This window comes from Podospora anserina, chromosome 5 (genome assembly GCF_000226545.1).
Source record: "Podospora anserina S mat+ genomic DNA chromosome 5, supercontig 10".
Taxonomy (NCBI): Eukaryota; Fungi; Ascomycota; class Sordariomycetes; order Sordariales; family Podosporaceae; genus Podospora; species Podospora anserina.
This window is the reverse complement of record NW_001914849.1, coordinates 466,095-480,885: the sequence shown is the minus strand read 5'-3', so window position 1 is coordinate 480,885 and position 14,791 is coordinate 466,095. Positions and strand designations below refer to the sequence as shown.

At 53.6% G+C, this 14,791-nt stretch overlaps 4 protein-coding genes across 4 annotated transcripts, besides 1 other annotated feature; all 4 read right to left on the bottom strand.

Annotated features, from left to right (window-relative positions):
• Positions 1–693: 693 nt before the first annotated feature.
• Positions 694–784, bottom strand: a tRNA (tRNA-Pro).
• Positions 785–1,435: 651 nt separating this feature from the next.
• PODANS_5_11530 (uncharacterized protein) lies at positions 1,436–4,972 on the bottom strand (the record flags this gene model as incomplete). Its single annotated transcript, XM_001905683.1, has 4 exons — positions 1,436–4,595; positions 4,649–4,766; positions 4,834–4,873; positions 4,946–4,972. The coding sequence occupies 4 exons, from the start codon at positions 4,970–4,972 to the stop codon at positions 1,436–1,438; spliced, it is 3,345 nt and encodes a 1,114-aa protein (XP_001905718.1).
• A 669-nt stretch (positions 4,973–5,641) lies between these two features.
• PODANS_5_11520 (uncharacterized protein) lies at positions 5,642–9,201 on the bottom strand (the record flags this gene model as incomplete). Its single annotated transcript, XM_001905682.1, has 3 exons — positions 5,642–8,560; positions 8,617–8,938; positions 9,050–9,201. 3 exons carry the CDS (start codon positions 9,199–9,201, stop codon positions 5,642–5,644), a joined length of 3,393 nt encoding a protein of 1,130 aa, XP_001905717.1.
• A 1,661-nt stretch (positions 9,202–10,862) lies between these two features.
• Positions 10,863–12,069, bottom strand: PODANS_5_11510 (uncharacterized protein; the record flags this gene model as incomplete). Its single annotated transcript, XM_001905681.1, has 4 exons — positions 10,863–11,315; positions 11,378–11,787; positions 11,838–11,936; positions 12,003–12,069. The coding sequence occupies 4 exons, from the start codon at positions 12,067–12,069 to the stop codon at positions 10,863–10,865; spliced, it is 1,029 nt and encodes a 342-aa protein (XP_001905716.1).
• A 405-nt stretch (positions 12,070–12,474) lies between these two features.
• PODANS_5_11505 (uncharacterized protein) lies at positions 12,475–12,702 on the bottom strand (the record flags this gene model as incomplete). Its single annotated transcript, XM_001905680.1, has 1 exon — positions 12,475–12,702. One exon carries the CDS (start codon positions 12,700–12,702, stop codon positions 12,475–12,477), a length of 228 nt encoding a protein of 75 aa, XP_001905715.1.
• Positions 12,703–14,791: the final 2,089 nt, after the last annotated feature.

Below are 14,791 nucleotides of genomic sequence, written 5' to 3'. Positions count from 1 at the left end.
TGACCTTTTTCCACATTCAAAGTGTAAGTTGCCAAAAAGGGGCCGTTGTGGCACAGTGGGGTCTATCAAAAGCCAACCAACGCCAACAACATTCCAGCTGCATCTCCAATTACAAGTTGAAATACTCGAAATTATGGAGCTGAGATATCTCAAACTAAAGCGTGGAAAAACTTGCAAGCTGAACCAATTCTTGTGGCACGGTTCACCTTGGACCTTTTGACGCCTCTACTAGTGTAAGTGAGCTGACATGTTACACTGGCGGGGGGGGGGGCGGGGGAGGGCGGTTTCAGGGTGCTTTGCCGTATGCGTATTGATGTTCTTTTTAAGAATCATTCATTCAGGTCCTCGCCTTTGACGTGCGTTTTCGAAAGAACATGTTGCCTCATTATGATTGATGAACCAACCAATAGCTTAAGGCGGCTAGTCACAAACCTCGTTGTATGAATGAGGTCTTGATTGACGCCGTTGCACCTAGTCCGAATATTCCCCAGTCTTTATATCAATCGATAATGCTTAGCTCCCGACAACTTGAGGCTGAAAAGAAAAATCGAGAGCAGCACTATCTGACCTTTCAATTCGCACCATCCAAGCCTTCCTCCATAAAAACCAAAAAAAATGCAACAGGACATCACCATCTCTCAAAAATAGGAAAAACTCCTCCAAAAAGGAGTTCCTCCCTAAGGGAGGATGGTCGGGGCCACCCGGGGATTGAACCCGGGACCTCTCGCAAGCAATGCTGTAGGGTGAACCCTAAGCGAGAATCATACCACTAGACCAGCGGCCCTTGTTGTGTTGTGTTTTCATTCTTCCAAACTTCAACTTTTGTGGGTGGGTGGATGGCGGCGGAGGGCTCCATCCGCATGCATTTGTGGAGTACTCGGTATGAGTCAGTCCGAGTTGCTTCTCTTGGTTCTCGGCAGTGTCAACAACAACCGCAGACCAAGCATCTGGAAAACCAATCTCATGATGTAAAAAGTATCACCGATGCAGTGCGGTGTCACCTCCCAAATATGTTAAATGTATGCACCAATCAAATGCGCTCAACATCAACCCCAAGTCAACACACACACAACACCACACAAGCATCATCATCAAACCTCAAACTTCATATATCATCTACTTTACACCTCCCCAACCCCATAAACTATACACAAATTCATCATCAACTCTTGCTCTCTCATAAAACAAACGCCACCCCTCAACCCAAAATAAACAATAATTACTCAACCCCCAACCATCCCCCTTCGCAAAGCAATAATGCAATAGTGTGCATGTTGATATAACACAGAAACACACCCACCCCGACCGGTCTCATGCCCCTCAAACTAATCAACACCCTCAAACTTTGTACCCAGTCCGGTCCGGTTCATCAGTAAGCAAAACTCCTAAACTCCAAATCACCAAACAGAATCCCCCCTCGGTGATATGCAACCCCCTACCGCCAAACCATACTAGGCCTGCTCCTCAAACTCCCCCCTCCCGTCCTCGTCCCCCCATCCTGAGCCTGCCCCGAAAAAGCCTGAATGGTAACCCTTCTAGCTTTCCCATCCCCAATCCCCGGCAGTCCACCAATCCCCGGAAACGGCGGCCCCGGCTGCCTAGCCCTCGAACTTCCCGGACTATGCCCCGGCCCATCCTTGTTCCTCAAACTGCCACTACCCCCCATATTCATCCTCCTCGCCTGACCCTGCGTAAGCCTACCGTTCGTCCCCACCGAAGCAACAGCGCTGTTCAGGCTCAAAAACGACAATTCCCCTCCCTTACCCGGGGGAGAGCAGCTGATAGGCGGCGACCTTCTCCTCTCCGCACTCCCGCGGCGATGGCGCGAGATGCCATTGGATGCGGCGGCCGATGTGGCTGGGCCCGAGCACGACAGCGAAGCCCGGTGTCCCGATACTGACCCCACTGTCGACACGCGCTTGGCGTTCGAAGAGGCGGTGCCAGACATCAGAGACAGGCGCTCCTTGCGCTTGTGCGAGTGCAGAGCACTTCTGATCTTCAGCGGGTCGAGGGTGGACGACTCCGAGTCGGAACCCGAGCCGAGCGATGCTCTCGGTAACCTGGAAATGCCCGATGGCGACAGGCGCTGGGGCTGTGGCGGCTGTGGAGACTCATTCTCCTTCAGGGTAGAAAGAATGGAATTATTGGAAAGTTTGGGGCTCACACTTCGGTATTGAGGAGGCGACAAGCTGTTGCCTGCTCTACTTACGGGAATGCTGCGCAGCGGCGACGGTTTATCCTCGACATCGCTCGATCCGGTCAAGTTCAACGTAAAGGTAGGCGGTGGTGGTGAGCTGGTGCCAATCTGTGACGTGCGGGACTTGGAAAGGAACCCAGCCTGGAATCGGTTCGTCGAGGGCTTGCTGACACGAAGGGTCGATACGTCGGGCAGAGACATGATTGAGTCGTCATCATTCGGAGATTCGCAGGCTGTGGGTGCGGGAACCGGGGCTGGGGCTTCCTTGGGCGGCGGCGAATCCGGGTGGTTGAGGTATGAGGGAGCCGGGGGAGGAGCCGGAAGGGACTTTTCGGTGGTATCGATAAGGGAGGCCTCGGCCGGGGAAGAAAACTTCTGGGGCGTCTTCTCGAAGTCAGCCAGGGTTCCATCCTCCGTCTCGTCATCGCGCCAGCGGACAGAATTCTTCTTTTTGACAGGCGTGAAAGACACACCCTTCCTGGCGGTGCCGACCTTACGGCGTCTCGGGGATGAAGCTCTCATCGGAGAGACAAGTACCTGCTGTTGCGCTGTCGACAGTGCGGCCAGACCTAGGGGCGCCGGGATGGGTTTGAGGTTGTGGACGCTGAGCGACTTCTTACGCTTGGGGGTCCCGCGCTTGGTGGGAGGGAACAGCTCGACGGGCATCATGGATCCGTCCGGCTTGACGACGTGGGAGGCTGCCGAGTATCCGGTTTCCAGGAGACGGCTGATAATCCCCTTGGCGTGAGTAATGGCTTCTTCCTCACTCATGTTGAGCGTTTCAGACAGCGACGACAGAATCTCAAACTGAGCCGTCATCAGGACCTGGAGCACAGCCGCATCACCGGCCTTGTCCTGCTCCAATACTTCCCAGTAAGCGTCCCGCACAAATGCAGTCTTTAGTGACTCGGCTTCCCGTGTCAACGTGTCTCTCTCCGACGTGTCAGCAATCCCGTCGCCCTTTGGTAGCTGCCCTAGACTGTGGTGCAGTGCCGAATCCAACGCCCTCTCCCAGTTTGACCTTTCCATCTTTTGCCGGATATGATGTCTGCTGCTTTCCAGCTCGACCAGAACCCCGTGCGCCGTCTTGCGCATAGCCGACAAGTTGGACGGCATCGCATCCTCGTCACCCCTGGAATCGCACACAGCATCGAAAGCAGCAATCCACGCTGACAGGAGCCCGCACCTTCTTTCAAAGATCTTGAGCTTCTTCATCATGTTGACCTTCTCCTGCCTCTCCTGCGCCGCATTTTCATATGCTGCACGCAGCCTGGCAATTCCTTCCTTGACAATCCCATCCCGCTTGTCCATCTGCTTTTGAAACTTGGTGAAGAAGATCTTCTCGGCATCCTTTTGCTGCGCCTTCAACTCATTAATCATGGCCATCTGCTCGTCAATCTTGACCAAAAAGTCCTTGACGTGGCGGTTGACATTGAAGACATTGCGGGTGACCTTGGTCTGGATGTTCTTTGCGCGGTTGGCATATCGGAGTGTGTTTTGGGTCTCGTCAAAGTGCTCACTCGACGGGCTGACACACACAATCATGACCGTCTTGCAGTTTCCACCAAGAGAGAACTTCAAGAGACGTGTGAGCTTGCTGTTGCGGTAGGGAACGTGATTCTTCTTTCGTGGGTCGCACAGCGCATTGATGCAGCTGCCGAGCGCAAGGAGTGACTTGTTGATGTTGGCGCCCTCGATCAGTCTTTCTCCTCTGTTCTTGGTAGCACTGGCGCGCTCACTTCCGGCAAGATCGATGATGCTGAGAGTAGCCATGGTATGTGGTTCGTTGATATCGGCATTGCGGTCCTTCTGGGCGATGTTGATTTGCAGCACGGCGTGGGATCGGGACGAGACGGCGTTGGCCGCTGTGGGCGATACTGTGCGATACTCGTTACCCTGCACTATCATATCCATAACCTCCTGCACGTTGTTCGGGCGGTGGCTGGTGAGACCGGGCACCGAAACAGCCTGGTTCGAATCCTCGCGCAACATCAGCCCTTGCTTGCTCCCGCCCGGCACCAACAGATCGCGGATCGTTTCGTTGTAGATTTCGAGGTAAGAAAGGGTGATCTCGGTGTGCTTCTCATCGCTGCGGTCCTGAATCTTTTCGAACAACTCCTGCATTGTCAAGAAGATAATACCCGGCGACTGGGGCGTGCCCGTGATGGTGTGTGTTTTGCCACAGCCCGTGGCGCCGTAGGCAAATACCGTGGCATTGTATCCGTCCAGAACACTGTCCAGCAACCCCCTGGTTGTTCCTTCGTACAAGTCGGCCTGCGTCGCATTTTCGTCGAATACTCTGTCGAAAGCAAAGACTTGGTCCTTGACCTTCTTTCCGCGGGGAACGACTGATCGGGAGAACTTTTGGACAGGGTTGTCCTCGGGCGGATCGAAAACTCTGCAGAGTGGTAAGCTCGAGTGTAGACTATCATCTTGTTTGTTGGCACGTACAGGCATCTGTCGTCGACGACCTTGATCACTGATCTGAGCCCACGTTGGTGCAGTTTGGGAGTGGGAGCCGCGGCGAGGGAGCCATCGCCAAGAAATACTGTGCTATCGTCGTTCCTGACTCTGTAGGGGGGGTTTTGTCAGTTTCCAGACTCGGACTGCTCGAGGGAGGGGCCAGATATGCTCACAGTTGCGCAGCTTCTCGAATGGTGAAAGGTCGCACTCGCACTAGTTCCCGTCAGTAGGTAAACAAACACCCAGCCCACCAACTCTTCCTCCGGTGTGTGCCCTACCTGCGACCATAATAGACGAGGCATTGGAGTCCATCTTGGGCCCTCTGGGTGCCAGCCGCCCTCGCAGCGCGGGCGACCTGGCAGAATGTGGGACAACAAAGCCGTCAACAAAGGCCCTTCGGTAGTTTCTCGTTCTGGCGGTGTGTGGTGGTGGTGGTGGTGGTGGTGGTGGTGGTGGTGGGTGGGTGTATGTGATGCGACGAGATAAAGGTAAACCAACAAGAAAAGAGCGGAAAGGAAAGAAAAGGCACCGTTGCCTCTGTCGAACGCAAGACTCCCAGAAGGAAAGACAGGCGACTCCAGCGAAGGAAAGGAAAGAAATGACGTCCCGGTCCTGGCTTCGTTTCTTCCTTTAGGTGTCTGAGGCGGCTGTTGATTGGCGCATCTGGCTGTTTTGGACACTCCACTATTTGGTTTCCACGGCGACGTGGCTAGTGCAGTCTGTGCTGGCACCAGCCCCACTTTGACCCCGCCGGCTTCAGGCACAAAACGCCTTGGCACCGCTGGGCACCTGATGACACTTGGGGCCAATTGCTTGTTTTGACTGCCTGAGGCTTCACTTAGACCAAATTCACAGCTGCCTTTTCAAGATGACTTCAAGTAGGTCTCATTTACAACTACGTATACAAATAATCATACCATCTCCGCTCCCCTTCATATACTCATGTCATCTTTAACCATTAATCCACCAGCCAACACCCCCCTACTGCCCATGGCCCCCCTTCGAGTCCCCCTTCCACCCCCCAATAGTATCAACCTCATTCAAAATCGTCGTCCCATTATACCCCCCAACCTCATCCCTCCCCACCGAAAAGCTCTCCGGCGGCCCAAAATAACTCTCCCTCACCCCTCCCACATCAATCACAACCTTCTGCACCACCACCCCCGGCATCAGCGCCCAGATCCTCAGCGTATACGCCCCCTCCCTCGGCACCTCAAAAATACTAGTAGTGTACCGTCCCCTAGCACCCCAAACCTGATCCGCCACCGCATTCTGCCACCCAGCCGGCATCCCCGTCCCCACCGTCGGCCCAACAGGCCTCACATTCACCACCTTTTCGTCTCCCCCTTTAGGGTACAACGCCACGGCATACTCAAGCGGGTTGTAATCACCTAGATAGTTCAGCGCCGGGGAGATGTAAAGCGTGACATTAGCAGCCGAGTGGTTGCTGAAAAAGTAAACATCATACTCCAACGCCGGGGCGGTCTCGACAGTAAGTTTCTCCGTGTTGAGGGGCACCATACCCACACCTGAACCAGTTCGGCCAAAGTGAGGGAAGACCTCGTACGTGACGTTATTGCGGTTCCATTCCGACTCTTCCTTGGGGGGGATGATGGCCTTGAAGTGGGAGCCCGAGATCGAGACGTGGCCGTCCGACTCGACGAAACCCTCTGTAAAGTTAGAGGGGAGAGAGCGGAGTTTGACGGGGACGTTGACGCGGGGGAGACCGAAGCCGTATCGGTCCATGCCGCGGCAGGGGGTGGTGACGTTGATGGGGACGGTGGAGGAGTTGATCTGGGGGTGGGCCCAGTCGATGGTAATGTACACCCTGGTGTCGGCCGTGTCGGGGCCGACGGTGCCGTTGTACTGGGAGAGCTTGACCCACGGTTGCCAGGGGGAGGCGGTCCAGGCGCAGTCTTGGGTGCCGCGGGAGAAGACGTCAAAGTACCTGGTGATGGGGCCATAAGGTTCCATGACTGGGACGGAGAGCTGGTTGGCCGAGTTGGGGTGGTACTTGTCGTCTCCCTGGACGGTGGCGTTGGAGCCCTCGACACCGATACCGACGTGGCCAGCGAGGGAAGCAAAGTCGGTTTGGACGTGGACCATAGCAGGGAGGGTGTTCCTCATGGGCTGCTGCCAGTAGCCATCAAAGCCGAGATGCGTCTGGTCCATGAAATGCTTCCACTTTCCATCCAACAGCGCGTCCCATCTCCTCGTCAGGTTGGCATCTTCCGAAGACCAAGACAACACCTCCGAAATGACCTTGTTCGCCGCGTTCCTCTTCTGGCCCGAGTAAAACATATTCCTCGCGCCCCCAATCTGAATCTTGTTGACGATCTCCCCCGCCATGATCGGGTGAAGAATCGTCTGGAAAAACGTCGGCTGCTGCTCAACCGGCAGATCATCATAAATCGCCTGAGCCTCCTTGTGCAGCTCCGCCCACTGATACAACACCGCATCCGCCTCCCCGTAGTTGATCTGCGAATACACATGCGGCTCGATCAACTCAAACTTCCTCCTCCCCGCCAACATCCCATACCTCTCCAAGATATCCCCAATATGCACCGCATGCTTCGGCCCATACTCCCTCGTAGCAAACAACCTCGCCCACTCCTCCGTGCTATCCTTATGCCACCTCTTGTAATCATACGCCAGATCAAAGTAGTGACTGATCGGCACCTCCAAAGCCTTCATGTCCCCCACATTCACAATCCAAATCCTATCCGCCCCCCTCGCCGCCGACAAATGCATCTGCTCCGTCGTCTTGCTCAGCTGGTTCGTGTTAATCCACTTGTAACTCCTCGTATCCCCCACATAATCAAAGTGATAGTAAACCCCCGCACCCCCCGACCGCTCCGTCTCATTCAACAGCGGCAACCGCCTCACATTCCCCCAGTTATCATCCGCCCACAAAAGCGTGATATCCTCCGGAACCTCCAACCCCGCAAACAGATACGTCATGACCTCCTTGTACAAACACCACGCCTGAGGAACAGTAGTAACATCCTCCACCTCGAGCCCCTCAGCCATAATCTTCCGCTGGTTGTCCACCAAAACGGTCAACATCTCGACAATGTGCTCAACCCCCAACCCCTCAATGTGCGTATCCCCCGTCCCCCTCATCCCCACAGTCCACAAGCTGTTCCTCGCATAAGGCTTCGCCCGTTGAACTCCATACCGGAAATACTCATCAATCGTCTCATTATTCTCATTATACGCCCACGGCAACGGGTAAAATTTCCCAAACTCATTCTGCGCCCTCATCAACGGCTCGGTATGGCTCGTCCCAAGCACAATCTCAAACGCATCCGCCAGAGGTTGGTTCCCCGGGTCATCAACCATAAACATCGTCGCCCAAAGCGCAGGCCACAGGTAATTCGCCCTGTTGCGGAGCAAGACCTCAAAGATGAGGCTGTAAAACGCCGGGCCGTAACCAGGACCGTAAGGGGTATCCTCCCAGTGGGAAGCAACCCAGTTGGTGAGAGCGGGCTGCTCATCGTTGAGGAAAAAGCCGCGGTACTTGACTGTGGGGGAACCCTGCACCTTCTTGTTCTTGATGACATAAAGGTTCTTGCTCTTCTTGGGCGGGGTGTCGGCCCAAAAGTACCACGGGCTGACGCCGATTTGCTCGCTGACGTCGTAGATGCCGTAGATGGTGCCGCGGGGGTCGGCGCCGGCGATGACCAGGGCTTTGGCGGTGCCTGGGATGGGGTTCTCGACCACCTGGCTGGTGAATGCTTCCCACTTGCCCTCCGTCTCGGAGACGTCGACGGCCCCCGAGGCAATGAGGGCGTCGATGATGGCCGAGTGACCGATAGTGCCGGCAATAATAACAGTGTCGGCCGGGGATGGTTCAAAAAAGTCTGGGCCGGTGAAGTTGGCTGTGCCCAGGGTAGAGAACTGTGACGTTGTCAGTAAATTAGGCCTTCATTTCCCGAGCTGTTCTGACGACTCACAAAGGTGTTGTTCTTGTTGTTGATGGGGTTATACGTGTACGTAATCGGGGCCGCGCCAGCCTCGCCATTGCTGACAGTGTAGTTGATCCCCGTGACCCTGCCGAAATCCCGAGCAAGATCGTGGGCAGCACGGACAACACCCCAGTACTCATCCGGAGCCACAAGAATCTGGCCCGTAGACACAGATCCGCCGGCAATCTGGAGAACAGAACCAGTGGCATTAGGAGAAATGATGCGTTCCTGGCCCAGACCTGCCACCACGGAGCTGAAGGCGAGCCAAAGGGCTCCCTTCACACCCGTAGCGAACATCTTGGATGACGAGCTTGATGTTCAGACCGGGATTGCTCAGCTACACCCAGAAAAAGGGGCAACAAGATCGAGATGGGTGAACAAGCAGGAGAGGCGAGGCATTCCCGGGGAAGGCACACCGTACATGATATAATACACCCAGCTTCCTGGATATGCAAGGCACCGAACGCTCCACTGGGAGGCAATATGGCAAACCACATGGCCTCGCATGGCCCAGAAGGGGTATGTTGACCGGTTTTCCTGGGTAAATAGATTAACCACGAGCCACCTCCTCATGGCGAGGTCGTATCCGTTACCCCTCCGAAGGTAAAATGGTATACCGGTGCAGAAGAGTGCAACTGATCACTACTGGAAACTACCCGTGGTGTAATTCGCCTCCAGCCATCACTCGATATTGGACAAATACCAGCGCTGGAAAGCCAAGAATATGGTAGAGACCCCCAAGACCCGGGTGAACGACGGGATGGCGGGTAAAAGGAATCATGAGCGGAGATCACTTGCAACTCGCAAGCTAAGCCCTGGGAGACATCGACGACATCACCAAGGTCCTCGCCAGCCACTCGAGTACCGCGATCAAATGACTTGGCAATGGTAGGCGGAAGTGCGTTCGCCGTTCCTAGGGCCAACGGCTTTCCTCGGCACCGCTCTTCTAGAAGGTTATTCCCGCAGCCCGTAAGACAAAAAGGTGGGGGAGTGCTAGCCAGGAGCGAAGCAAGGTATATGGTCGTAGTACCTTATGCATGTTGAGGTGTGCTCATGAGGGGATGGCGGGGAGTAGATCTTCTTAGAAAATTGGAGACGGGTCAACAAAGCTAAAAATTGAGCTGAACAAGTGGTAGGGACTTCGATGCTTTATCCGACATGGACTCTAGGTCCTCATTTTCTAATTCGGGAGCCTAATCCCATACTGCTAATTGTTGTGAAATAACGACAAACGGGAGGATATTAAAGCAATGAAGAGTTACCCATGTGAAAACTAATTGGAGAAGGCGGACGGCGGACGGCTGAGTGGAAAAGGCGGAGGCGGAGACGTGAGGTGGTGCTGTGGGGTTGGGGAGGCGGGACTCGCAGAGTGACGTTGGGCGTTTAGCCGCCAATTCCATGTCTTGGCTCACATCGACAACCATTTTAACCTTTCGGAAATGGCAAGACGACACCAGTTACCAGGCTCACTCGTGGGCCGGTGGTGAATGTGATGCATCCGATGCCGACGAGCTGCTCCTATGAATGGTCCAGATCGACAAGGTGGACCGTGGAGGTGCTTGTTGTTGAGGCATCACTTCCTGAATCGGACACATCGGGTGTGCTGGTGTGTTGTATGCGACGGTGGAGGTATCGAACGGCTTTGCCAACGGCCTTGTCGGGTTTGTGTATGTGGTTGTACACCGGTACGTGGTATGGATGCGTCCTCCTTGCATTATGCTCAATGGCAACCAAGTTGACATCAGAACTGGGCCACGGTCCGGATCCCGAGTAAGAGACCCTTGATGGCTCAAAGTTGATGGGCACATTACCTGAGTAACCGGTGAATATGCACCTCGGTCGGTGGATGCATTCATAAACTTCCTCTCCTGAGCACCATTAGCAACGAGCCTGGGAAATGGCAGACTCACCCTCAAACACCAGGCTCGCGTAGCGCGGATGATCACGTTGGGAACTGAGTACTTTGAGTCGGCATATGTAAACCATCATAACACGCTATGCTATTTTCTGTTCTTAAATTGATTGATACATAGAAGGGAACGTACCTAACAGTTCCCACAAGCCTGCCCATTCCCAAACGTCTCTAGACCCAACAAAAAACATACAGCTGCAAGTGCAGCTGGAGGTTCAAGGTGTATGCCGGTCTCGAGAATTTCCGCAATGGCCGAATCGGAGCTGCCAAATGAAAGCCATCAACGAATCTCTTGATCCAAACGCTCTTCAACACCAACAGTTCACGCCGCCGCCTCCTCAACCCACCGATATCTTGGCAGCAAGGCCATCTTCTCCTCGGGACTGACCTCGGTGTCATCGTACACCATCCGCATCCCCTTCTTCTTCTTCTCTGTCGGGGCTGGCTGCTCGTCTCCGTTCTTGGCCGGTTTGATGCCCGCCTCAGCCATCCTTATCAGCTGATCGATATCATCGCCACCGGGTGCTCTACCGGCATTGGCCGCAGATTCGTCGACTGGTGAAGCACCTGGGAAGCCAGGAGGGGCCACACCACCGGGGTACGGGTAAGAAGGTCTCTGCGGGAGTGCCGAAGGGATCGGGCCACCACTTGGAGGTCTCGCCGGGAGGCTGCCAAAAGCGCCAGGGGCTGCCCCGGGGGGGTAAGCAACAGGAGGGTATGCTGGGGCTCCTGCAGGATATGGGAAACCTGGCTGCGGTGGAGGGAAAGGAGAAGCCTGTTGAGGGAGTGGTAGGTTAGCACTGCTCTGTGCACAGAATGAATTGGAATGGCACGTACAACCTGAGATGGACTTGGGCCATTGGCTGGGGCAACAACTGGAAGGGGGGTTCCATTTGCGATCGCTTCCTTTTGAGCGGCAACCTTTGCGCGATGCTCTGCCAACCGCTTCTTGATCTCCTCGGGAGTCTCGATCTTGATCTTCTTGGTCGGACCTTGTCCACCGGACAGCCCCCTTGGTGGATTTCCAGTAGCAGCCTGTCGCTCCGCCTGGGCTGTGTAGAAGTTCTGGATGATGCGCTGGTTATGTTGCTGGATGATGTCCTCAGGGACGCCCTCCATGCCGAAGATCTCGATGTCGAGTCCTTGCCGGTTAGCCAGAGCATTCTCGACGCTGGTCAGATTTTCCTTGTGGACTTGGTTCATGTGAACAGAGAGACCTATGAATATGACATTAGCAATTGTGCGGGCTGATAAGAGGCAAGGACTGGATGCGCTCAAGGCGGAGGGCAGTACATACCACCGGCGGTGTTCAATCGTTTGCCACATCGTTCACATTTGAAGTGCTTCGCTTTCTGATGGGAGATCAGGAGCTTCAGATCCTCAAAGTCTCTCTCGCCTGGGAAGTGTTAGCCAAAGACAATAATCCAATCAATCACAATCTGTCGCGAGAGGGTCTACGAACAGTAGTAGCACCACGGCCGGGCCAGGAGCTCTTCAATGTCCGGGTGTCCGCGCTTCTTCTTGCCCATTTTTGCGATTTGCTTCTTTTTGGTTTGTTATCGAGATATTTGATTGATTCGAGTCTCGGAAATCGCGTGTTTGCGCAATCCGCCGCAGAAAATTCGCCGAGTGTCGATGTTTGGAATTGGAGGATGGAGTTGAAGCAAGTGGCACAATTGACTGCGCTCCCAAAATGTTCGACCTCTCGATGCGCGCGACAACCAGCCGCCAGATTACGCTAAGCCTTTTCGGAGATAGTGGATGACAGGCAAAGCGCAGGGTCACGTGTCAGTGCACGGCCTCTGGTAAACTTTCCCATGACCCTAACCCTTGTTCTCCTCCAGCAACGCCACAACAACCAACAACCAACATCTGCTCTTCCTGCTCTTCTTCTCCGGCTGTTTACCGCCATCCATCTCTGTTGATGCCAAAGCTCAGCGCTTACCGGCAGCAGCAGCGGGACAAGATGTCGACCTCTTCAACTTTCTGCGAGGGTGGCCGCCCCAGTAGCAGAGAATCAGGCACTTTATGCACGTGTTGCCCTCATCCTCGGACTCCTCTTCGCAGCTGCATCTATAACAGATGCACTTGAACATTGGCGTCTCCTTTTTGCCGCCACCACCGCCGCTGTTCTTCTCCCCATTCTCCGTGGCCACAGGCATTTTCTTTCTTTCTTGTAAAAAATAAAAAAAGAAGAGAAAAAACGAGTGATCGTAAAGTGGTGAAATCTAGACTATGTCTGTTAGCATGTGAAACAAAATAACAATTTAACGTGTTATGCTGGGATGGAAAACATAAATCTTATACTCGTCTGTTCACGCCAGAACAACCAAGAGCATACTGTCTCTAGTACGAGCAGGCCCTCTTCGAATAGCGCGAGCAAGCCCTCTCTAATGTGCGAACAGGCGTTGAAAATAGGCAAGCAGGCCCTCTTATAAGTGCGAGAAAGCGCTCAAAAATAGGCGAGCAGGCGTTCCAATTACTGGGCGACTTAACGTTCAACATGGCGAGCAGGTTCTTAACTCTGGGCGGGCAGGCGCACAAAGTCGGCGAGCAAACACTTCATTCACATTTCTGCTCAACTCACATACACATGTCTCTTGTTTGATGTGCTAATCACGGCTAGCTTGCTATTTCACAGACTATTTTTGAAGAAGGGATATCAAAGACACCGCCGTGTCCTGGCTCCAGAAAAAGGCAACATCACTTACGAAAAATCACTTAGGGCTCGAGTTTTCTGGCTTTTGTGGCCAGATTCTTTCTTGGGAGTCGCTGAGGGAAAAAAAACCCGATTTATGAGATGGGAACAGCGAGCAGAGTTTATCACTGGCACTGCCGAGGGCTTCAAGAACTGACCGGCCTGCGCCATTCGCTTTGGTTGTACTCTACGGGGCTCTATGGTGATCAACGGATGTGTTCCTGCCCAAGCTCACAATGATGGTATTGGCAGCCGTTGACTATCGAAAGGGGTTGAAGAGATAGGGGCAAGGCATTCAGCTCAGTAGTAACGCCCACACCTAACATGTCCATTGTAGAGGTGTTCGAAGTGAAGGATGGTGAATCCAAGGTGAGCTTGCAAGGCAAAGATTTTATTTCAAGCTGATCCCTGCTTTTGTACCCCGTCCCCACTGATAAATACAACCATGACAGCGGCATATCTGCCACAGGAGATTGGTCAGTGTCGGCATAAGTATGTGTTTAAGAATGTCTGCAAGACTTACGTTGCCGCAGCTACTAGAACCTCGCTGTATTTTGCATCAGTGAGCAAGGATGTTATGGCTGAAAACGCAATCGTCCACACGATAATAATAATCAGTGGTTTGTAGCCATCCGTAACAAAGGACATGATCACTATGGGGACAAGCAAGAGACCGGCAGAAAGCATTCCTAACACTGCTCTTGTTATCCTGTTTGTTGTGGCTTCAGACCAAATATGAACTCCATCTGTCCTTGGAGACAGCAACTGTATCGATGATTTTTAGACCCCACAATATTCCAAGTGCCAGGGGTAGTTGATAAAGAATAGCATTACTTACCCTGGCGAATTTGCCCACAATCCTGTTGGCAAATGAGAACAAGGCCCCACCATTGGGGTTCACGTACAAGGCGACCATTCCACTGAACCCTCCATGCATGAGGTCTTGGTATGCTTCGGAAAGAAAGGCCCAGACCGCGGGGTGATTGCTGAGTCTGGCTCTGCTATACCGCAGAATACTTGCAACATTTTTTTCTTCAGGCTCAAGAAGCTCACTAACCTTTGCATACGCAAGAAGAGCCCGGTCTTGTCTAGATCAGCTAGGTAACACAAGAATAGGTAGCCTTGTGAAAAGGAATATAACTCACTGTATTTGTACAGGACTTCGTCCAACTCATTCATGTCAAAGTTCGGGTCGTCTTGCTCGTGCTTTCGAGCCAACTCATCCAGCTGGTTCTGCAAATGCAAAAGGTTGCGAACATTGAGGGTATGGTGTCCCTTGAACATAGCCCAGTTGTCGGCTGATCCCATCATGTGGGAAAGGGCTCTGGTAGCTGCTTCTTGGGTGGCTGGCAGAGAATGGGCTACCACCCTTTGATTCAGGGGGGACTGCATCTGAGTGGCCATGGCGTTGTCCGAGTGGACTGGGTCCAACTGCTCTTCGATGTTTAGCAAGAGACGAAAAGAAGGTTGATTATTTCAGAGGCTGATACTGTACCTGCTCATCGGTAACCCCTCTTTGGCACTACCTATCTTTGGGAGGTTTGGGGGGGGGG